Genomic DNA, 24,229 nt, shown 5'->3' with positions numbered 1-24,229 from the left:
TAAGCATCTGTGAAACAGTGTAAATGATTCATGATTAGATCAGAAATTATGAGATCCAGCCATATTTACAGAAGCTTTTCAAACAAATTTGTAACTGTCCTCATTAAAGTCTGTTTTCTTTTTTTTTTCATTTGCAGCAGTGCTCCTAAATGCACAAGCCTGTGCAGTTCTGTGATTGTTGATATGGTTGACTACCTGCAAGCACTGTGGTCTGATTAAATGCTCTCCAGTTTCACCTGCTCTCTACAACATTGTGATTATACCTGACATAGGGATCCAATAATCTTTATGTGATCCTTTCTCTCGGTGGTTTTGACCTTCTTACCTGTATACTTCCTCTCACAGCTAATTTAGCATAGCAACCTCATGATGTTGCATACTGGCGCTAAGGAGCTATAATTTACAATTTACAAGGAATCCCACAATCCTTTGTGTGACACACATGACATATAAGCACAGCCCACCTCACGGAAATTAACCAAAATGGCCAGAGAGAAGAGAGCGTGCATTTTGTAGTTCGTTTTTGGAAAGCTGTAGGCCCGGCTTGCTTCATCCATGTGCATTTCTGTCGCATAATGAGTTCTCAATGTTGACCTCACAAAAGGTCAAGGAACAGGAGCTAGGAGATTATAAAGGGTCTTCGGATAGAGCCTATAAGACCAGAACCGGGTAGAATGATGGAGGACCTGACAACTGGTTATGGTTGAGCTGGCTGAATATATAAAGGAGAGATGGGAGGGGCAGCAGGTGGAGCAAATGAACACAGGTGAGAGGAGTAAAGGGTAATTAGGCAGAAGGAAAGGAAGGCAGTGAGCTGGCGGGGAAGAGGGAGAACCGAATCTAAAGGAAACATGAAGCTAAGGACAGGCAGTTAAAACGTGAAGATCTAATAGAATAGGATTAAACTTCTAACACAAATACTGAACAGAAAACTAAAACTAATGACAGAAATAAAGATCTAGGGATTAACAAAACAATAAAAAGTGCAAAACATGAACAGGCAAATGTAATCAAACCCCGGGGGATCCTAACAGTTTACTTCACTCCGTTGTCTCTCCAGTGGTGCTTTTTTAAATTGAGCGATCATTTTTTTTTTTTTTTTTTTTTTTTTTTTTTAAGAACAGAAATAATAATAATAAAAAAAATGTACTGAGTGACCATTTAGAAGCATCCTCAATCCTCCTACAGTTTCTGTCAGGGAGTTGAGGATAACTAGTGTGGCATGACAACTGTCAGCTGTTGACATCTGTCTCCATGGGAGCGGCCACACATCAAAAAATAAAATCAGGAATCACAGCGTTGTTTTCAAATAAAATTGCTGAATGCCTCACTTCAGCTCAATGTAGCCATTGTGACTGTGGCCAATAGCGGCAGCCGTTTATCAATGGCAGCAGCGGCATAGATTTGAGCAGTGCAGTCTAACAAACCAATAGGTATAAATTGTCCGCTTACACACCCCTTCTTCATTTGTAAAATGTGGTAGGAATGAATACAGAAAGGTAAATAGGACAGGCAGAAATAAATAGCATTGAATAAATAATTAGGGTAAAAAAAATACAAGGAATAATAAGATAGACACGCACAGAAATAAATCCATTTGAAAATTTCATTAATAAATAAAGCTGAAAAATATAACGAATAATAAAGAAATATGGTAATTATTACAGAGGTGAATAAATAACGAAGGTAAAGTATCTACTGTATATACATGTATGTCTCATTATATAATTTAATTACTGCTTACATTTATTAATTCGCTGTATCTTTGTGCCTTTAATTGTATGCTCGTTTATTTATTGAGCATGTATTTATTTATATTTATATTCATTTTCAAATAAGTCAGCGCTGGTCCTCCAAATTAAGTTTGCCTTAATTTACCAGCGTCCGTGAATGCGCCGTGACGCAGTAGTGACGTAGAGACCTTGGCGGAAGTGATGCAGAGCACGTCCACCATCAGCTAATCCCACACTTTAATGATGCGAAACGTCTCTGGATGTGGCCGAACTGACGCAGTGATGCGAAGCTAGAACTCCGCTGGGGTTTTGTTTTGTTTTACTAATTTTATTTTATTTTATTTTTGGTCCGCTTTATCCGGTTGTATCGGGAGGCGACATGGATCCGTCCAGGAGGAGCGAAAGCGACTGGCAGGGTCTGCTTAATGAGGTGAGAAAGCGTGAAAATGTCCACCAATGCGTCCAGTGAGGATGGAACTAATGTCCAGCTTTCACATTTCATTTGTTTAAACAAAGTCGGACTGGATCCGTGCGCAGCTCTAAATTGTGTTCCGGTAATAATAACAATGCGCATAAATCTCAGCTGCTGCAGCGTCTCTAAACCTGTTCTGGTATAAGGAAGTAAATGTTTATTTTCTTGGAACTAAAAAGTATCTGACAAGTGGCGCGCTGCAAAAGTTTCTACACCCCCATGAGCTGTCCACGTTATGTCATGTTTTATGCCACCGCATAAAACATGACATAAATTGGAATACATTGTAAAACATTGAAATGTTTTCAGACTGGATGGAGAGCACCTGTGAGCAGCAGTTTCAGGCTACCCCACAGAGCTGTAATGGGATTTTAGGGGCTGAACTTCTAATGCCTGAGTTAGCTTTAGTAGAATCCGTCTTGACATTGTCCAACTGGGTGGCGAACCTGTGACCCAGTCCCAAGTCTTTTGCTGGCTCCACCTGGCTGCTGTACCAGGACAACAGCGCCATCTGTCCCACCGTCATCTCTGGCCAGTTTTGCTGTCTGTGTAGAACAGGAGCGAGCCCACAGCATGATGCTGCCTCCCACCGATCTCCCCCCTGATTTTTTTCACGAGTCTGAGCATGCGCACAAACTCCCTGAGCGTTCACTTGATCCTCTGAGAGCAACGTGGCACGTGCACACTGAGGCTACATTACGCCTGTCCAAAACATGAGATGTTAGCAAGCTGCATGGATTACTAAAAGAATCAAGTTACAGCAATCATTTCTTTTACATTACTCAGTTTAGATAAAGTTGATTTAGCCCGATTACATGAAAAAGACAAAACTCTTGGATTCTTTTAAAGAGCTGTGTAGCTGTTACCTGACTCCGCCTGATAGATTTGCTCCGCATATCCATCTGGAAACCTTCCGTTGAAGTAATTTTGGGAAGGGGCGAAAATACTGGTTAGCTGATTGGCCTATGTTGGTGATAGACGGGCCAAATAAACCAATCAGATTCGTCGTCGCTCTGTTACGAGCGACGACGAAAACACAACCACAAGCCAAGCTACTCTTGCTGCTGCAGGTAAAGGCTCGTTAGCTCAGCAAAGAAATACTCTGTAATGCCGATAAAACTTGCTCGATAGCCCCGCTAACGCTAGTTTCATCGGCTGAAGCCGCCATGTTCTTTAGACTGAACTGTCGCTCCTCGTTGCGTCACACCTCAACCCGCCTCAAAGCCAACGCTGATTGGACGTTCGTTTGGTGAACGGCTCCAAATTTTCTTTAACGGAAAGTAGCCAGACTGATCTGCGAGTGAAACCTTTAAAGCTCGCGAGATCAGGATGGTCTCACGAGGCTAGTGTAGCTGTATATTATGTTTTATGTCAGAGTTGGGGTCCTGGTAGAACTGAGAGATGTGTACATCTTTCAGAGTTCCAATTTTATTACCATTAGATTATTTACATTATCTGCAGTGAGATTTAGCACCAGCCTGTGGTACAGTGCGGCCTCGCTTCTGTCATTCTGCCCCAGGGCAGCTGTGGCTACAATGTAGCTCACCACCGTCACGGTGTAAATGTGTGCATGAATGGGTGAACGAGTGACCAGTGTAAAGCGCTTTGGGGTCGTCAGATGATTTATTTCAATATTCTCAGCTCGCACGTCGCTTTTCTAACACAACGAGGTAACGCTCTCAGTTCCTTTCATGTTAACGGCAGCTTTTTTAATTGCGTAGGAGACGCAGAAAATCTTTCACGGGCAGCAGTATGTTGCACTGTCAGGAATTTTACTGTTGCACTGTTTCAAAGCCAGAGACCAACAAGATTAATAAAAGAACTACACAGAATAAAATCATTCATTTATTCTGTATCAAATTCTGGCACTTCCATTCATATACCCCCCCCCCCCCCCGTTATTTTTTCTTCACTTAAATAACGCCACCTTTACTTCATCTGAAAATATACAAATAGCCTATATGATTAATATGAAGTGAGATTGGCGCAAATTAAACAGCTAAAAGACAATCAGCATCAACTCTATTTGAGAAGGATGGGTGAACAATGCTGGCAAAAAGATGAGCATATCAGTTATTTCAGTAACTCACATCATCCCATTATTAATTGCAAATGTTGAATATAGCCAATTAATGCTTTAGTTGATTAAGGTTAAACATAAGAAAACCTAATAAATTAAACATACCTGATTGAACTGTATTTTCATACCTCCTCATTATTTGCTGCCATCTCCTTTCAATGCCTTCCTTATCAATACCATGAGTAAAGTGTGAGAAAACGGCTGTAATTCTCTGTCAAATAACTCATCTCACTCATGCATTGTTTTTTTTCCCAGCCATTCTCTGCTGCCAACTTGCCTTTTCCGGCAGCAAAAGCATTGTTTCTCACGGTTTAATATTCTCCATATGCCTTCTTTAAAGATTTCTAATTCCACTTGCGGGAAACGCGCACCTCCAGGCTAATTTCCTGCTGGTCCCATGGTGGATCACGTTATCTGCGTTCCATTGATCAGGGCTGTTTTCATGCTCGTGCTCTCGTTCAACCCAGGGTTGATTAGATGCCGTGTTTGGTTACCTGACTGATGTCACCTGTTCTGAAACCGAAAACGCTGCGTAGGACAGAGTGAAGTAGAAATGCTCAGAGTAGCAGCTTTCTACTCAGGGTAGAACGGCCATTTTTTTCTGAAACGGCGCCCAGAACAAAGACGCACAGCGCAACCTGCCCAACAAGAAAGGCGTCTGCCCCACCCTCCAATCAGCGGTGCGCTCCGATCAGCACCGTGGAACACCGTCTCACCAGAATTGCAAAGCGGTACAAAATAACTTGGTTTATTATTATGTTGTTTACAGTTCAGCTTGGGTATTTACTGCGCAGCATAGCTTTGCGTAGCTTAGAGGGAACACTGCCGCCACCGTGTTTCGCTGTTGGGATGGCGTGTTCAGCGTGATGTGCGGCGTTAGTTTTCCCTGTCATGCAGCCAACCAGGGATCAAGCCTCGGTGCGTCCTCAGTTGTGCCGTACTCTCTCCATTTTCACATGACAGATTGAACAGTGTGCTGGGAGATGTTTAGAAACCTAGCTCTGCTCATGTTGTCTCTGATCCGTCTGCTGTGTTCCTCGGGCCTTCGTGATGCTGGTCATTCCTAAACCGATGCTGTATAAACTGATTTTACCAGCGCGATTAGTTCAAGCAGATACTTTGTATTCAGTCAGTCTAACTATTGTACGTTAAAGAGGTTTCTTTAGTTATTACCGATAGTTTTAGAATCTCAGAAGGAGCTACGCGTCCTCAGGAGGTACAGTCTGCTCTGTCCCTTCTTAAAGACAGCTTCACTGGTGTGTTGTCGCAGTGAATGTGACGGTTTGATGCCACTATCTTCACTTCTAATCCCATGATGGGCTTGATGTATTCCTGCCTCTCCTGAAATCTACAATCATCTCCTGCTGGAAGATGAGACAGTTGCACATCATGCCACAAACCGGTCCACCAGTTCTTTGTACTTCACTTCTAGCATATATATATGTGATACACCTGACAACTCCGGAGTCATCTGATTATTTCTGCAGATGACAGCAAGTGGTTATGAGACATAGACTTGAAAGCTTATTGTGATATTTCGAGGTATTTCTTTGCGACAGCGACAGCAGTGATGATAAAAAAAAATGCTTAAATGATCCATTGCCATCTTTTCTTCAATCAGACCCAGCAAACAGATTTGCTGCTCTTCAAAAACCAAAATAAATCAACAGAGAACCACTCAGGTACCGGATAGACAGCTTTAGGATCCCATGGATGTTAGTAGCGTAACCGCATTGCTGAATGGTCCAAAAATAGCTGCATTTAAACATCGTTCTTCAAAGATTATTTATTGCCGCTCTCGTGTGGTAAAAGTAACAACGGCGACACTACTTTTAGTTTGTTTCGTAAACATCATGTTTATCATTGTCGAGATAAATCGCCTTGCGATGCTAAAATAATCCTCGTATAAATGTGGCAGCAGGGTGGATACACCTGAATGCTGCTCGTCAAGAGGCGATGCAGTCTGCCGGGTTTCCTTAGATTGGAAACTTTTAACCAATCTCTCTGTAGGATTTGATTGAATTGGACTTTGTAAAGTACCTTGATATGACGTGTGCTGTGAATTGGTCCAATATAAATAAAATCTAATTGAATTAAATTTACTCTATTTAGAAGTTTCAGGTGACATTGCTCGTATCAGTAACAAAGGTTGTAGCGGAGGGCTAGGTTGTTAGTCACGTTTGCCTCATGGATTCAGCAGCTTTCCACTAACGTCTGAGGATACTCATTTACCAAGAGCAAATGTCACGCTGCTACATCTGTTTTCTTTGCGCAGTTTCTGGTTTGTAAGCGAAAGCTGGAGAGTAAAAAAGAAGCTCTTCTGATACTGTCTAAGGAGTTGGACACCTGTCAGCAGGAGAGGGATCAGTACAAGCTGATGGCCAACCAGCTCCGGGAGCGACACCAGGCGCTCAAGAAGAAGTACAGAGAGCTCATCGTAAGCCCAAGGCGGCGCCGTTTCAAAGATTCCCGATTGGCGGGCAGAACCGTGCTTGAAATCTGTTTCTCTTCTCTGTCCTTTTGCCTACACAACACAAACAGGACGGAGATCTCACGCTGCCGCCCGACAAAAGGAACCAAGTGAGTAATTTAATGCCGATCATATTGTTTGCACGGACGTCGGTGACACCAGGGACGTTCGGCAGAACGATGTGCACACGCAGCATGTCTGCGCTTCCTGACACAGCTGCTGTTTTTAAGGTCCAGGTCAGACAGTATTGATGACAGCGTGGAAACCTGCCGAGTCATGCCTTCTCCTGGAGGAGCAGCTACGCTTCGTTTTCTAAAATAAACCTTTTTACCGTACATGCAGTTATGTGCGTTTGTGTCGACTCGCCACTCAGGTGAACTTAGCTCAGCTGCTGAGAGACTCCAGAGAACGGAGCAGCCAGCTTTCCGAGGAGGCCAAGGAGCTCAAACAGCGACTGCTCGAAGCCCAGGGGGACAACAAGGTACAGCCTTCGTCATATCAGTGTGCTGCTGTTAGCGATGGGGTCAAAGAATCTTTAACAATCCCCCCCCTGCAGCTTCTGCGGATGACCATCACCAAGCAGAGGCTGGGGGACGAGGAGGTGGGAGCTCGCCATTTTCCTGCACACGAGAGAGAAGATCTGGTGAAACAGCTGGAGCAAGCGAGAGAACAGGTGAGGGGCCGATCTGCCGGGTTTACGTCCGCTACGTTCTGTCCTCCAGCAGCTTCGCCGTCGTTTGGGCGGTTTCAGCGAAATTTGGGAGGCAGCGAGGCGGTTTCAGTGACTGAACGTCGGCAAGCTGCTCGCTGCACAGCAAACTGGCTTTGTTCTGTGCTTCACTTGGTGGTGCTGGTATAAAAGTCCTGATCAGCTTGAGGAAAAACAGCCCTGCTGTAATGTAAATTACAACTAACCCTAACGTTCAATAGAAGGCGGGGCTTACATAGTTCTTTTTTTTTAGACAGCCAAAAATGTAATCCGTGTTAAAAGTTTTTTTTGTCATTTTACTATGCTTTTATTTTGTTTCCTAAATATGCATTTCATTGAATTATTTCTTTTTATTTGTTATTTTTACTTATTTTATCGTCGTTCATTTTTATTTTATTTTTTTGGGTATGATTTAGTTGTGTTCCCTTCTTGCAGAACGAGGTGCTGATGCACAGCGTGAAGTCGCTGACAGACGAGCTCCAGGATGTCCGAGCGGAGCGGGACGTGTTTCAGCAGAAAGCTCACCGCCTCAACGTGGAAATGAACCACATCATGGGGAACGATGAGACTCGTTTCCTGGACATAGACGGCCTCTGCATGGAGAACAGGTGGGGTTGGGAGCGGTTTTAAGCGTTTCCATAGATGATACCTAATTATGTGATACTTCAATTAAATTTTATTTATATAGCGCCAATTCATGAAACATGTCATCTCAAGGCACTTCACAAAGTTAAATTCAATCAGATTATACAGATTGGTCAAATATTTCCTATATAAGGGAACCAGTTCATTGCTTCAAAGTCCCGACAAGCAGCATTCATCCCTCCTGAAGAAGCGTAGAGCCACAGGGAGAGTCGTCTGCATTGTCCATGGCTTTGCAGCAATCCCTCATACTGAGCAAGCATGAAGCGACAGTGGGGAGAAAAACTTCCCATTAACGGGAAGGAAAACCTCCGGCAGAACCGGGCTCAGTATGAACGGCCATCTGCCTCGACCGGCTGGGGGTTAGAGAAGACAGAACAGAGACACAACAAGAGAAACAAAAAAGCACAGAAGCACACATTGATCTAGTAATCTGTTCTACATTAGATGGTAGTAGCGGGTGAGCCGTCTTCTCTGGATGATGTCACAGTTAACAGAACGCCAGACCAGGTGTACCTACTATGAAGAAAAAGAGAGAGAGCAAAAAGTTAAAAGCTGAAAAGACAAGTCATTTCAATGCAATGCAAAACTGGGGAACAGTAGAACTCAGTAGAGTGAGAAAATTAGACCCTGATGTCCTCATGCAGCCTAAGCCTATAGCAGCATAACTATAGAGATAGCTCAGGGTAACATGAGCCACTCTAACTATGAGCTTTGTCAAAAAGGAAAGTTTTAAGATTAGTCTTAAAAGTAGACAGGGTGTCTGCCTCACGGACCAAAACTGGGAGTTGGTTCCACAGGAGAGGAGCCTGATAGCTAAAGGATCTGCCTCCCATTCTACTTTTAGAGACTCTAGGAACCACCAGCAGACCTGCAGTCTGAGAGCAAAGTGCTCTGTTAGGAACATACGGGGTAATCAGAGCTCTGATATATGATGGAGCTTGATTATTAAAGGCTTACTATGCAACATTTTTCAGTTAATTAATGTGTTCCATACCGATTTGGATGATTAAATGAGTAATTTCAGGTCGAACAAAGGTTTTCTCGGCCGCCCTGGGGTTCTGTGGGGGAAATACTGCACTTGCAATTGCAGGAGCCCTCGGCCCGCACACACAGAAGTCTCGCTTTACGGCGAGAACTGCATGTGTTTTTGCCCTGCCATTCACTATATGCACGCGCGAAAGCAACAACAAAGAACCGCGTGTTGACATCAAATAAACATGCAAGCATATCAAGTTTTATTATTATTATTATTTTTTTTAATTTTTTTTATGTTGGCGAGACGCTACCGCGGCGGCCGCAGCGAGGCGGCGACTGCGGCTTGGCGAGGCGGTGGCGGTAGCGTCTCGCCAACATAAAAAAAAAAAATAATAATAATAATAATAAAACTGGCGAGGCGGCCGCCTCGCCAAGATAGCGCTGCGGGAAGCTTGATGTTCATACCTTCACTGTGTTAGTCATTGTTTGTACTGCCGTTTTTTCCACTTTTCGTTGCGTTCGCCTGTCTGCTAAGCTCAAAACAACCGCGCCTGGCTTGATGGAGAAACCAGAACAGCTGAGCATCTTTACGACAGTGCACTTTTACTTTCGCCCTCTGGGGGGAGCCTCGCTGGAAAATTAACCCCGGTTGCATAGTATACCTTTAAGGGCTGTATACGTGAGGAGGAGAATTTAAAATTCTATTCTTGATTTAACAGGAAGCCAATGAAGGGAAGCTAACATTGGAGAAATATGATCCCTCCTGTTGATTTTCATCAGCTCTGTTTAAAAGACTGCACCAGTCAAAGATTTGGGAACACCTTTATGTCAATGGCTTTTCCTTAATTTTAGCACCTATTAGTTATTTCGTTCGACTGCTAGCGTGTCTGCTTAGAAATATTTATCGTCTGACTCAATATTGTTGACGTTTCTGTATGGAACACATTGTCACAGGTACTTGCATGAGCGGCTCAGCCAGCTTCAAGAAGAAGTCAGCCTGCTTAAAGCAAACCTGGTGAAGTACAAGGTAGCTACTAGCTACAAAAAATGTAGTTATGTCTCTCGTTTTTCATTCCACTAAAATGCTACTTTTTTTCCCCCACATTGAATTTACCCGACGCGAACCCTCCTCTTGACGGTGAATGTCAGAGTGCTCTGGAGAGCAGGAAGAACTCGAAAATGAGCGGCAAACCCAACAGCAGCGCCCTGACTGGGGTTCTTTCTGCCAAACAAGGTCAGAAAGCTCACATTAACAGATTTGTTTCCAAATCCCGATTAGCCTGGTCTCGTGACGCACGGCTGTAACTCGTGGGCTTCCTTCATGCAGTGAAGGAGCTGTTGCTGTCCGAGGAGAACGGCTGCAGCTTGCCGGTGACTCCCCAGTCCATCTCGGACCTGAAGTCTCTGGCCACGGCTCTGCTGGAAACCATCCACGAGAAGAACATGGTCGTCCAGCACCAACGGCAAATCAACAAGTACGCTGCTCTTTGTAATCCCTGGTCGGCTCTGGAAATGATCGAGTCTGGCTTTTGCACAAGTCATCCGTTTTACCAGTGAATGTGGTGGTTTCTTTTTTTCTTTTTTTTTTCTTCGTTCTGATTAGGATTCTTGGAAACCGAGTGGCAGAGCTGGAGAAGAAACTAAAAACTCTTGAGATTTCTGGACTGTGGAGCCTTCCAGGTGGATATACATCTTAGTTTAGAGTACTGAGGCTTTTTCTATCATTAATCAAATTTAACTCTCTTTCCAATAATTTCCTTTTCTCGCGCTCTCTTTCTCTTTGCCACCTGGAGGCCTGACTTATAATGTATCTCTGGGAGTGTTTGGAAGTAGGTTCTTCTAATAATGGCACCTTTTCAATCTGTAATCTGACTTTACATTTCATATTTCCTCCATAACTTTTTATGTCTGCAAGCTTTTGCTCGGGGGTGTAATGGCACATGTATTTGTGCAAAGCAGCAATGGTACAAAGTTCACTGTTTTGTGCACGCAATCAAATTAAGAAATGTATTTGTTCTAAGGCATAAACTGTGTAAGTTAGTAGACAGGCATACGTTTTTATTCTCTCTTTAGATTAGTGCCAAAACAGCAAACGATTAGATAAGAAAATGTCCTTCTTTCCAGGACATTAAACATATTAAAAACAATCCCTGAAAGGAATCTCTTCTGACTTACAGCTTTAACTGCGTGCGATAGGAGGAAGGAAGAGTGGATTATCTGAATCCGTCTTTACCGCTTCATTGGTTGTGATCTGCAAATTTTACACCATTATTGAATCCATATGACGGATTGTTGTTCTATTTGACTTTATTGCTACATGCGTTTACTTATTGTTTGTCCAGAAATTTGGTTCGACCGAGGTCGTTTTAAATGTACTGAGCCTTTTATGTTCCCGGTGATAAACGGCAGAGTTGGAGATTGAGTGGCGGCCGTACGGAAAGCCATAAAGATCACAGTTTATGTTTTTCAACACCTGCCACCCCAATGGGTACACCAGGTGATTCGTGAGCGTTAGGAATTTTATTTTTATCTGTATTTACTTTTATTTGGCAAAAAAAATGTTTCATTATTGCTGTTGAATCAAACCTGTAGCAACATTTGATTCAAATCTGAGGTCCTTGCTGAACTTCGATATGTGTACTGTTACACCCCTACTATTTACATATGCTTTACTCATTTTACACGTCTTGTCTGGTTTAATTAATATTCACAATTTTTTTATGATCTAGCCACTATAGCTGCTTTGCCATTACACCAAAAAATGCAACTACTCTTATAACCTTACGTGTCAACTTTACGTAAAGTCAACTTTTGTAAAAACTAACTTTGCTAAATATCTTCTTGTGATAGGAGGAAAGGATGCCATCATCCTGAACACTCAGCTACCTGAGCAAGTCGAATCACTTGATCCTCAACAGGAAGGTAAATATTCAGTTGAAGTACCTGTTTATCAGTCTTTAACCATCTGTAATGAAGCTGTACCAAAGAAATACTTTTTTTTTTTCTGTTTGTGTAGGTGTCAGTGTTTCTTCAGACATCCCAAACCAAGTCTGTGCAACTCCAGCTGGGTCAGATTCTCCAGAAGATGCGCAGACATCCACCAGCCTGGACACATCCTATGCTAACCCTTCAGAGCAGCTGCCAGAGGAAGAGCCACCAGGCCCTCAGGCAGAGGCAGCAAACAGCCAAGACTGCCAGAAAGATGACAGATCACAGACTGCAACAGATTGCACTGCTTTATTGTCGGAACACGAGTCTCTGGGTGACTCTGGTCCTAAAGAGGCCTGTCTGAGCGAACTCCACCCATTGTCAGACCTCGGTCAGCTTTCAGAGAGATCTGAACCAGTCACAAGAGACAAGTCAGAAGAATGCAGCAGAGAGTTGGAAGAGGCTGAAATGGGGCCTGCTGGGCACAATAAAATCTGTCTCATTGACCAGCGGCAGGCAGATATCCAGTCAGACCAGGAAGAACATGTATGTAGCAGCGAGGATGAACCGAGTCTTCCAGGAGATGCTCTCTTGTCCCGAAGCGTTTAGGAAAAGATCCTGTGGATCTAAATCAGGTTTCTTAACTTTGTCTGCTGTTCTTACTTTTGGTGAGCTTCTTATTCCCATCTTTTGCACATCCTGGCTGCAGGACCTCTTAGCCATCCATCTGTGTGTCATTACTGAGCGTCCTGTTTCATAATGCTGCTGTAACAGCGCCCACTGCTGGCTTTAGGCATTTTATTCCCCATCTGTACATGGGTAAAAGAGGAAAAAACTGATAGCGATGAAGGTCACAGAACAGATTGGGCCAGCAGTTTTATTTTTAAAAACGCTATTGGTCTGAAAATGTAATTCACAGTGGAGAAAAATGTATCCGTGGTATTATAATGAAAGCTCCTGCTTTTCACTTTATTTAGGCGATTCACTTCAGAGACATTCTTTCTATGTTCAAACATAACCTCAAAAACCCTTTGTTTTTTGATTGTTAATTTTGTGATCTATTTAGGAGCATGTTTTATTTAAACTCAGTCTCTGAAACAAAGAGACAGTGCTGGCCAAATTTGTGCACCCCTGGTGAAGATATCTTCAAAAATGTCATCTTTTGTTGCAGCAATCTCTAAAAATCCCAAATACAAGTACATTTATTCAGTGATTTTTATCACTGGTGGCCTATTATTAGCAGCCCTTGCTGTCAATACAGCCACCTTTCCTCAATAGGACAGTTTCTATTCCAATTCACCCGGTTGGAGGATACAGAAGTTGTTTGACGATTCCTCTTAGCACAATGTCTTTGGATCAGACAGAGTCCTCGGTCCTCTTTAATGGGAACCCCACAGTTTTCTATAGGATTTACATCTGTGGACTGGGATGGCCAGAATGTGGCAAAGAATGTTGTGTAGAAAGAATTTATTTTTTTAAAGGGGTCTTAATGCCACAAGGCTCCCAGTGTCACGGGTTGTACACCATACTAAGTGAGCACGAGGAGCTTCTCCATCTTTTCATTCTGTGGTTCAAACCAAACCCACCTGGAGTGTTTTATGCCAAAAAGCTTATTCAAGCTACTGCAAGTACATGTAACTTCATAACTGTACTTAAAGTAAAGGTTGGGGTTTTCCCAAAACTATTTTTCTAGTGTCACAATGGGTGCTAGGGAACTTGTTTCTGTAGTTAAGCATTATTTGGCCATCTGCTGTTGTACAATTGTGGCATTTGAAGACTTTGAAACCATTTACAAAACCACTTTATGGCAAAATAAAAACATGTCCATCATTACCAATGCATTCATCTGTCAGACTGATTTGATTTATAGGTTCATTTCTTGTGAAAACAGCATTCAACATGGAAACCACAATGTATGACGAGGTTCCCTGGAGGTCAAGGAGCGTTCACGTTGAACGCGAATGTCGCCACTTTTCCTTGCTGTGGCTCCCTTGATGTTATTGCTGCGGATGACAAACCAGAAATATAGCAGCACAATAACACGCTGGTGACACTTTCACTTAACTGCCTCTCCAGTCACACCAACTTTTCTTTCTGGACTTCTCTCGGTAGCAGTTGGTTGAATCATACAACTGAAGGTGACTGCTACTATCAACTTGCCTTCTATGCTGAATGAAAAATGCTTAGTCTCTGCTGCAAACCTTCACACATTCAGTTCCTTAGTGGTTGTCACGGTTTTCAACTCCAACTATTGCTTCACATACATCACAGGTGTCATGCCGCTCTGGCTTTGCTTTAAATCTTAAAATTGCATCACTAGAATTGCCTCTGTGCATAGGGATGTCATGCAAGTCTGTCACTCAGCCTGACATTCAGTGACTGAATACTCCTTGGATGTTTACTTAAACTAAATGCAGTATATATGAAATAAGACTCATACACAACCTAGCATAGGCAAGGTTGCCATAACAGACACTGAAGTTAATTGATAGCAATGCCTTTTTATTGCATCACAAAACATGGTAGTTGCTACCAAATACATTTTTATCCAAATAAGCATGTGGTATTAAGATATTTCAGAGGATTAATCAAGTCATGGTCATGTTTGATTCCATTAGGTCAAAATTAGTCTAGTAAAAAACTATACAACTTGTGACACATTTGGCTTCAATTTAGATTTTTAATAAGCATTACATACGATTCTTCTTGTATCCCGTGTGTGCAGAACTACTTAAAAACAAAAACAAACAAAGGGATGAATTCTGTGCTGAAGAACACGGCCGTTTTGTGGGCCTAGTTCCTCCTGAGTTGCCTTGCCGAACGCTGATGCTGCAAGTCCCAAAGGTTGGAGGAGGACATGCCGATGACGCAGCAGGCCAGCCTGCGGCCCGCGTTCCCATGCAACAGGCTCCCGGCGTCTCCGCCACGTCCCATGTCGTCCTTCTTTTCGTGGACCACCACCGCTCTTCCAAGCGCAGACAGGCCTCCAAACAGTGTTGCATTGGATTCGATCAGCTCATTGATTTTCCCTTGCTGGGGGGCGAAGTTGCCAAAATCCCCCGGGTGTTTAGGGTGGTTCACACCGTACGGGTTGTAGTGGCCGCCGGTTGAGTCGCATCCCTGGCTCAGGTCTCCGTACTGATGGATGTGCACCGCCCTGGGCTCTGGAGGGCCCTCTGCGGGGAAGCCGTTGAACCGGAGAAGGACTTGGAGCCTTCCGTCAGAATGCTGTTTGAACAGCACCTGGCCGTATACCTTGGGGAGGCCCTCGGGAAGTGAAGTGCTGGGTCTCACTTTGCAGGCTGCATACAGAGTGCCATTGTACTGGGAGACCTCTGGAGGAAGCAGAGTATCGGTGTGTGCTGAGACGCTTTGACAGCTGGCCAACAGCACCAGCAGAGCAGTCTGCAGTCCACTCGATAACCTGGAGCACAAGGGAATTAGCAGAACAATGCAAAAAGCATTCATTACATAAGCCATAGAGTAAACAAAAAGCGACCGTCAGAGTTTACACAAGTTACACAACCTTTGTTCACAGAGCAGAATCTCTGAGTCCTGTGATTGACTCCCGTCACTGATAGTCAAGTAGTTTAAATTACTATAAAAAAATACTAATCAAGTAGGGGTTCTTTAAGCAGAGAACATGTGCAAAATGTTAACTAGCAGATTTTTGACCCCCCCAAAATAGCTCATTGTGTTTAGTCAAAAGGCACAGAGATCACCTATTACTATTAAAGTCCAGTCCCCTGTGTCCTGCTAATGATCTAATCATTAGAGTTGGGTTGAAGTAGGGTTTGTCTAAACAGCTGCAGGACACCAGCCCTCAGGTCTGGAGCTTAACACCTCTGGCGGTGGCCTATGCTGGCGGCCAGGGGTGTCAGACTCCGGAGCTGGTGTCCTGCAGCATTCATGAATCTCTGCTTCAACACATCTGAGTCACACAGTTAGGTCATTAGTAATCAAGTTCTCCAGAGTCCCCCTGAGGAACCAATTCAGCCTTTGGAATCAGGTGTATTGGACCAGGGACCCAGCTAAAGGCTCCCAGACACCTTGAAGACTGAAGTTCGGCATCCCAAACTCATTCCAGGTAAAAATTTCAAAAGGATGTTACCAAATAACACATGAAGACTCACTTAAGTCCAACTGCTTAGAGGGAATGACAAAACGAACCAGCCAAAGACTACAGTGTTGTGCTCAGGGATGACAGAGTTGTGAAGCCAGGCTTTTTTTTAAATATATTTATCATCACAGCCAGGGATTAGACCATAAATAGTGGGATGATTGATCTCCATATACTGTATTGGACTGGACTTGCATGTAAGCTCACTGATAACATTGGACTAGTAGAGCAAATGTTTGAATAAAGATGGTTTGTTTTTCCAGATCTTGTCCAGCAACCCCTGGCCTAAAGCTTTTAAAGCATAATAGAGACTTGTTACGTAAGCTGGCCCAGCATGTCAGCACATTTCAGATCTACAAGAGCGTAAAAGTGATGTTTTCAAGTCAGACAAATCCGATGCAAGCTGCGCAGAACGTGAAAAGCGACCCGCTCCTAAAACGGCGCACTTACCTGCACACACGCATGGTTTGCAACAAGCTCTAGTGGTTCTAGTTCTCTCCTGTAGAGCACTCCGGTGGTCCTCGTCTGCTCCGAAAACGACACGATGCAACTGTTTCTTATATCCGTGCGTGTCAGTGGGCGTTTACTGGGTGAGGGTGGAGCGGCTTTTCTCCTCTTTTGTTATTGGTTGGGGGGCTTCACTTTTTTTTTTCTCTCTGCAGTCACACTTGTTGTTTTCTTGCAGAAAGAAAATTAGACGCGTTCACTCTGGAACCTCCGTCATTCAAGACATGACTTATTTAATTGCCCCCAGATTATTGCTTTTGCCCAAGCAGTTTGTGTGTGTCAACAACAAAAAAAAAAAAAGGTACAAAACATGAGGGGGCTAAAAACAGTCAGACTTGCTTCACCAGCCTGCAGCCAAGCTCAGTTAATGAGCTGATATTAGAGTCAGGTGTGTTGACGCAGAGACGCGCCTAAAAAGTTGGAGGACTGAGTTTGGGACCACTTGCACGTTCAGTCACAAACAGTGCTGCAAGCCTTTGCTTTGCACTGTCATTATTTATCAAAAACATGAGAACAAAAAAGTTATATGAAAACAAAACCCAACAATTTACACCACTGGCGTTTCTATGGCATTTGAGGGACGAAAAGTATCATTTAACAAAAGTTTAAAAAAAGAATGTCAAAAAAAAAAGTGAGATGGAGAAAGGAAAGGAATAATGTTTAAGTATCAAAATGACAGTAGGGGAAATAACCAGTGGGAGATGGGGCGGAAAGGTGGACAGATTGATTACAAGATTGAGATTTTGACATGATTTGTTTATGTTTTTGGACTGTTTGGACCGATCGTTCTCCACGCCATGCTCCACCCTTCCCAGGCACCATCAAAGATCACATTTATCAGTTTTACCTAATGCTGCTTATGAGGCCAATCCATTCCACCTGGGACTCCACCTATACACATTACCATAGACATAATATAAGAGTAGACCCTGCATCGACCGCTTTCGCCTATGTGCGCTGACGGGATTTGGGGGCGCCATCTTGGGGCGGTCGACAGCTCAGCTCAGTGTAATGTGTTGACCAGGCGCAGAATCAATTTTAATCAAGTATAACTCTATCTATCTATCTATCTATCTATCTATCTATCTATCTATCTATCTATCTATCTATATACTGTATTCTTTATGTACTACATCATCCATCCATCCATTTTCCAAACCGCTTAATCAAAATGGACTAAATATGATAGGGAACTTTGGTCTTGATTACTTTGAATAGGAACATAAGATAAAAATCCTTGACAATATTAAGTATTAAACTAGAAGTTAATGTAGCCATGTATCACCGCATGTGCATGTCTAAATTGCTTTTGAACATGACTTTGCAGATCACACCCAGTAGGGAACTCATCTGACATTTTCCTCTAATATAATGCAAGAAACCAACTTAATATCATTGCGATTGTCTTTAATGCCTTAGACAAAAGCATAAAACACACCAAACTACTGGTTAGGAGATTTTATTTTTAAAAGGAAAATGCTCCTTGGTTTGGCTCTGTCAGAACCATCACAGGTAGATGGTGACAACAATGCGTATCTTGAACAGCTGGGAAAGTCTTTTCCGCACCAACTTCCTGAACCTTTTGAAGCGACCGCGAGTGGAGCCGACATTTCTGGGAGGAGCTTCAGGTTGAGAAGACAGTTTTTCAGGAGCCGTCTTTGTCCAACACTCTCCAGAAGAGGTGGGAGGTTCTGTCACACCTTCGCCGGCTGACTGTGAGGAATCCCTCGGCTTCATCTCCTGACAATGACGCTCATAGGCATCCATGTAAATCTCCAGACAACGGATGTAAATGCTCCTTTCGAAACTAAAAGTGGGATTTAAAGAAAATATGTCAGTTAAGATCAATTGTGTTTCACAAATTGGTGAGAAAGTCATGCGACATACTCATCAGAGAACTGTTTAAAGCTCAGTTCTGGTGGAGATCTCCTGGCCTGGTCTGGTGGACCTTCAGTGTTTTCTTGGCGAGATGACTCCATGTCATCAAGGAGCAGATCGGAGGGACTAGAGTCCTCAGTGGAGGAGCCCAAGACCTTGGAAGACATCCTTTCAGGACCTAAGATATGAATGAACGCACTGAGTAACTTCTGTTGTAAAGTTTACTATTAGCTAAATATTGCTAATGTCTTCACAGTGAGATGTTCATCCAAAGGAGAAAGATAAAACTGCAGATTTCAGACTCACCCTCCTGATGCTCATCTTGTTTGTTCTCCGATTGCTGATCAGTTACTGCGCTGTTAGCAGAGATCCTTTTAGATGGGAGCACACTTTCTCTATCAGAGTCCTCGGAAATGTAAGCTTTCTCTGCACCAACAGCAGGATCAGCATCAACCTGCTCTTTGTTCTCCGCGAAGGATGGATCCTTGTCTGAGCAGAAAATCTTTCTCCTGAATTGAAGAAGCGTGTAGCGTCCAGGAGTACCAGGGATCCTTTCTACAGTCTCCACCGATCCCCCGTGAGACTCGGAGTGACCTGGCAGGTCGTCCTCCCTGGCTGTATTCCCTGCTTGGCGGGAATCCTTCGTTTGGGACGAGCCTGTGAAAGAAAACAGAAACTTTGAAATGGATGAAACATATTTCTGTGTCCCCAGCCAGAGAAACATGACTGACAGGAAGTTGCTTTAAGGCACAGGTGTCAAACTCAAGGCCCGCGGGCCGAGTCTGGCCCGTCAAGGTAAATTATCCGGCCCTCAAGAGCCAAAAAAAAGGCATATCATGTCAAAAAGTAGAGGCATATATCCTTTTAAAGTGTATAAAGTGGCTAAAACTGTGCCTCCTGTAAGTGTAACTCACCCCATATCAACTTTTTTTGCAGATAAAGTGTATAAACTTGGCCTGAGGTTGCTACTTTTATGTTACTGTGCATTTTTTATACTTCTATGTGAACTAGAATGAAATTATGAAATGAAAAGTATCGTCTATATACGTGCAACCGGCCCTTTTAATGACTTCATGACGCCAAAGTGGCCCCATATAGAAATGAGTTTGACACCCCTGCTTTAAGGCGTCATGTAATTGGTTACATTTAACTTGACTTACCCTTCTCCTCTTGATCTCCCACATTCACAAAGGTTTCCTCTTGTTTCATCTCATAGAAATGCTTCATACGGGACTTGACGGCAATGCTTGTGCTGTTTTCTGTCGCGTCTTGTGTTCGAGAAAGATTCTTCTCAGCAGCAGCAGCACCAGGAATCCAGTCGCGTGCGGCCTCAGAGACGGCCTCGGTCTCCTGAAGGAAGCCCTCTCCAGTAAACGGAGGTACTAGAGAGGACTTCTGCTCTTCTTTTGGTGGTGTGTTCAGGACCAGAGATGACACAGCATTATAGTCAGCTTTATCCACAATACGGGGGCACACTGAGCCGGGACCCAGGGAAGCGTGGCCAGAGTTCGGGTGAGTCTGCTCTGCCTCAACATCCAGCTCTGGTTCTGCCTCCTGACGGTCCTTATGTGCTGATTTGAAGGTCTTCTTTCTGGGCTTCACTTTGCTATGGATCCGTTTTAGTAATCCTCCCTTAGGTTTTCCTTTCTTGTCAGCAGATGTGGGCTCAGGTTCATCACGTGGTTCAATGACAGTCACCTTCTGCTGGTGTCGGTGACCACCCTTCCTGCTTTTAAAGAGCCTTTTAAATGCTGCGCCAGCTTTCGGCTGGATAGGGAAAGCCTTTGTGCTTTTAAAGTCTCCAGATCCCTCTAGATGACTTTTGGCCTCCGATCTGGAGGCTGATGGCAGCAGCTCATCGAAGTCGGCAGCAGACTCTTTAAGTTTTCCTGCGACAAACATGTCTGCAGGGTCAGAGGTGGTAGTTGTACGAGGAGAGGGAAAGGAAACTGCTCCTCTGCTTTTCTTAGTGAGAGGTTCCACTCTTGGACTCTGTGGAAAGAAAGGAAGAGACTTAAATGAACTGAAGTGCAAATAATGTCAATCAGACTACGGCAAATATGTTACATTTATGTAGGAAATATTTGAGATTTAACGTCTCCTTAACAGCGTTCTCCTGGTCAGGCTGCTCAGCAGGTGAAGAGAAATATCAGAACAAGTTACACATGAAAGCATCATAGTATTAGTCTATTAGAAAATAATTGAAAAGTTCATTTCTTTAAACCTTCATTTCAAAAAGAGAAATTTATTTATAATGCAGAGTCATGACAGACAGAGTGACCTATTTCAGGAGTTTATTTTTTGGTCATTTTGATGTTGTCATGGCTTACAAATAATGAAAAACCCAAATTCACTTGTTTGAAAAATAAATGTTATGTGGACTAATTACAGGAATCATTCACACAATATTGGTTTATGCATCGTTGTATTTGCATTCAACAAAGGATAATCAAATCAGTTGTTGATACTTTAGGCGGTGTAGAAAGGTTGCTTTTGGAAAATGAAAACAACAGATTTAGGGAGCTCGTCCTCACACGGATGAGGGAACACTATGAAATGCTCTGGTAGATCGCTCTGCTGACTACAGACTTGTTTTAAACCACTTGGACCAACACCAGCAGATTGGTCTGGTGCAGAGGTTTGCAACATGTGGCTCCAGAGCCTCAAGTGGCTCTTTGGACCTCCCACATTGGCCCCGAATGACTTTGGCTAAAAAGGAGAAATAACCAATCAATGTTTCTAAATAAAGATTTAAAAAAGGAATGTAGGTTTTAGCAGTATTTTTTGTGTTTTCAAAGAAATACATTCAATTTTCCACAACACAAGGACTATAAAAGTACCAGTCATGGGTTTTTTCACTTCAAAACGTTCAACGTCCCATAGAACAAGATGAATCCATCCTCTCCTTGCAACAGATTTTAGTTTTTTCTCTCTTTTCTCTCTTTTAAAACATAAAACACAGGGGATTTCAATCATGCCCCCCTGTAGACATTGTAGACAAATCTACAATGGTATCCTTTCTATATGTGTCTCGTATTATTTGTGCCGTTGTGCAAGAGGTTTTTTTGATATCTCAAACTGTATCCTGTTATAGGATAAAGTTTGAGTTATGTATTTTTGTCCCCTCTCACCTTCCCTTTTTTTTGTGGCCTCTATCTTTTCACAGAGTAATGGCAGCGCCATGTGGGCACTGTGTGGTGACCTTGGCAGCAAGGCCTCAGTAAATCGTCTCCCCCTGAAATGTTTGTGATGTTTGTTTGTTCATGTTATAGCGATTGTACTGAAACAACAATTTCCCCCTGGGATTAATAAAGTATGTCTGATTCTGATTCTGATTAAATACAAAGATGAAACAGTGGTTCTTGAAAAATGACAACATATTGCGTACTTTATGTATTCATTAAAGGGTTGTATAAAATGAATGTCTCTAAATGATTGTTTTATGCTTTAATGAGGGTAAAATGTTCCCTCTGGATTCTTATAATACTTTTTTTACTTCTGAGAAATAGACGTCTGCATTCTGAATAACCTTTAAGCTTTCTGAGCACTGATACTTGAAAAAAAAAAAAACAGTACCTAGCACAGAATATTGTAGTACATGTTGAGGAAAATACCTTAGTTGTTATATTACTGATCTGTACAGTTGTTTGACACCTCAAAGCTAAAAGTTTAGAGCCGATTCAAACAAAAGCACAGTCACAAAAACACGGATTTCCTTCATATTTAAACTAACGTTTGATGCCCTGATGAGCTGGAAATATATGTGATGATTTTATGAAAATCCTTATTTAGATTTAATTTCTGACAGATATCAGAAAATACCCTTAATTTTTGTCTAAAATGTACCAAACAAGACAAAACTGGGCAGAAAAGCACACAAAACAACACCAGCAAAACATTTTAGAACTACCAATCATTCAATCAGCCACGAATTCTCTGTGTGATTCTCTCTAGTTTTACCTGCTTGAAGGGAAACATCTCAAGCTTGTTGTTGTTGCTGTTTATAAGACAGTTTTGGTCAGTCTTACTCCATCTCAGTTGTAGTAATGCATTTGATGTGGCTTTTCTTCTCTCCGGAGTGAAAATGAATATTGTAGAATTCTGCTACACTCTAAGAACCTCTCCATGCTTTTGTCATCATGATGTCAGAAAGGAGTGATGTCACAACTGACTATGGCATCTAAAACCAGATCGGATCTTGAAAAATACATGTTTGGTCCATACAAATACATTAAAGTAACTTTTATGGCTTTTATTAGTATAACACTGTTTTAAGGGAAAACAAGTTGGCTACATATTCTCTCTTCTATCTTCCACTGAGCTTTATTGGTATAATTGCTGAAATTATAATTTGGATTTTTCTTGCCCTAGATTTCTGATTAACTCTTAGTAGGTTAGTTAGTATGTATCATTACTTTATTAAAGCGTGTCTTATTAATCACTGAAATGATGGCATGATGGATAAAACTGCAAACAACCCTGCAGTTCCTCATTGGGAGCACTGGGAGTTATTTTAGATGTCATCAGTCTGATGAAAAAACCCCAAGTCTCACAGTAATTAAAAAAATAATAATCAAGCAAGTCATCTAACATTTGATCAAAGTATTTTCCTTGTATTATTTCAAAAATGGAGGCAGAAAAGAAACTTTTCACTTTTAATAAATTCAGCGGTTGATTTTCCTCTCTATCATTGTGTCATCTTGAGTAAAACAGATATTTCAGATTATTATATGAGGACCAAAACTTTATTTGAAGTACTGTGCTCAGCTGTAGAGAACAAATTTTATACCTCAAAGTGTGATTAATGGATCATGTTCTATCTATATAATAAGAGTAAGGGGTTAAGATTATTCATAACAGAAAAGGGCTGTAAGGTACGACAGCTCAGAGCCAAAGACATTTGTTTCAGTGTCAAGTGAGTTATTATTATTTACAAGTAAGAACATGTGAAGATATTAGTAACAAGCAAGAATCACACAAACATCAAAACATAATTCCCTGAATGAAAAAAAAAGAAACAAAAACTTTATTTTATTTTCCACTTAGAATATAGATATTTATCCCAAAATTTTAAACTCCACAGTAAAATATCCTTTCACTATATCTCTTTTTACATTTTCTTGAGAATGCTTAAACATTGTAAGTCCACTTGTTTTTAAGTGTAGTTACAGGTTTATTCAAAGTGTGGCCAAACTTTAACATAAGATAAGTGGACTTAGAGTGCATTTTACCAGCAAAACTGGAACTTTATAAATTAGCTTTTTTTCATGACAGTTGAGTCAGGACAGCTTCAACACCCAAAAAAAATAAAAAAATAAAAAATTGGCAGGTGTCTCCTTTATAACTCACACCATAAACCTGGTATTTTTTTTCCTAAAAGTATTAATTCATTTATTTGTTTGTTTTCTTCTATTCACACGTTTCTTTCTCACTTTGACCTACGGCAAAAAGATGCAAATTGAAAAAAGGGGGTGCAGGTGATTGGCACCGTCGCTCTGCAGCAAAAGTCCCGGGTTCCAATGCCAGCCTGGGCTTTTTCTGCCTTCCTGTGCAACCGTGAGTTCAGTCAGTTCAAAGGGAACCTGTTTTGATTTTTTTAATTGATCAAGTGTTTTTGAATTGAAAAGGGGAAAGAAAGAAAACCAAACATAGCAAACTGCTGCGATCAGAGAAGATGGACACTTGAAAACATAGCATGACCAGCATTTCTGG

At 42.2% G+C, this 24,229-nt stretch overlaps 3 protein-coding genes across 5 annotated transcripts; 1 reads left to right on the top strand and 2 right to left on the bottom strand.

Moving 5' to 3' along the window:
- Window positions 1-1,918: 1,918 nt before the first annotated feature.
- On the top strand, window positions 1,919-13,846 carry LOC105915649 (coiled-coil domain-containing protein 149). 3 transcript variants are annotated; one of them, XM_021309157.2, is made up of 13 exons: window positions 1,919-2,163; window positions 6,621-6,722; window positions 6,827-6,865; window positions 7,129-7,236; window positions 7,312-7,428; window positions 7,900-8,072; window positions 10,039-10,111; window positions 10,234-10,318; window positions 10,412-10,559; window positions 10,688-10,764; window positions 10,878-10,913; window positions 11,935-12,006; window positions 12,101-13,846. In XM_021309157.2, exons 1-13 carry the CDS (start codon window positions 2,113-2,115, stop codon window positions 12,619-12,621), a joined length of 1,602 nt encoding a protein of 533 aa, XP_021164832.2. In that variant the 5' UTR covers window positions 1,919-2,112; the 3' UTR covers window positions 12,622-13,846. The 3 variants fall into 3 exon arrangements, with proteins under 3 accessions (XP_021164832.2, XP_012705282.2, XP_012705285.2); XM_012849828.3 differs by having other exon boundaries at window positions 6,561-6,722; XM_012849831.3 differs by lacking the exon at window positions 10,878-10,913 and having other exon boundaries at window positions 6,561-6,722.
- An 826-nt stretch (window positions 13,847-14,672) lies between these two features.
- LOC105915652 (superoxide dismutase 3) lies at window positions 14,673-16,723 on the bottom strand. The gene is made up of 2 exons (XM_012849836.3): window positions 16,583-16,723; window positions 14,673-15,436 (listed from the first exon to the last, which is right to left on the bottom strand). Exons 1-2 carry the CDS (start codon window positions 16,594-16,596, stop codon window positions 14,806-14,808), a joined length of 645 nt encoding a protein of 214 aa, XP_012705290.1. The 5' UTR covers window positions 16,597-16,723; the 3' UTR covers window positions 14,673-14,805.
- Window positions 16,724-17,703: 980 nt separating this feature from the next.
- LOC105915651 lies at window positions 17,704-22,599 on the bottom strand. The gene is made up of 5 exons (XM_012849835.3): window positions 22,478-22,599; window positions 19,678-20,509; window positions 18,824-19,174; window positions 18,527-18,695; window positions 17,704-18,446 (listed from the first exon to the last, which is right to left on the bottom strand). The coding sequence occupies exons 1-5, from the start codon at window positions 22,493-22,495 to the stop codon at window positions 18,146-18,148; spliced, it is 1,671 nt and encodes a 556-aa protein (XP_012705289.3). The 5' UTR covers window positions 22,496-22,599; the 3' UTR covers window positions 17,704-18,145.
- Window positions 22,600-24,229: the final 1,630 nt, after the last annotated feature.

Source organism: Fundulus heteroclitus, chromosome 5 (assembly GCF_011125445.2).
Source record: "Fundulus heteroclitus isolate FHET01 chromosome 5, MU-UCD_Fhet_4.1, whole genome shotgun sequence".
NCBI classification, from domain to species: Eukaryota; Metazoa; Chordata; class Actinopteri; order Cyprinodontiformes; family Fundulidae; genus Fundulus; species Fundulus heteroclitus.
Note: the sequence above shows the minus strand (reverse complement) of the source record. Positions and strands in the feature narration are given on the sequence as shown.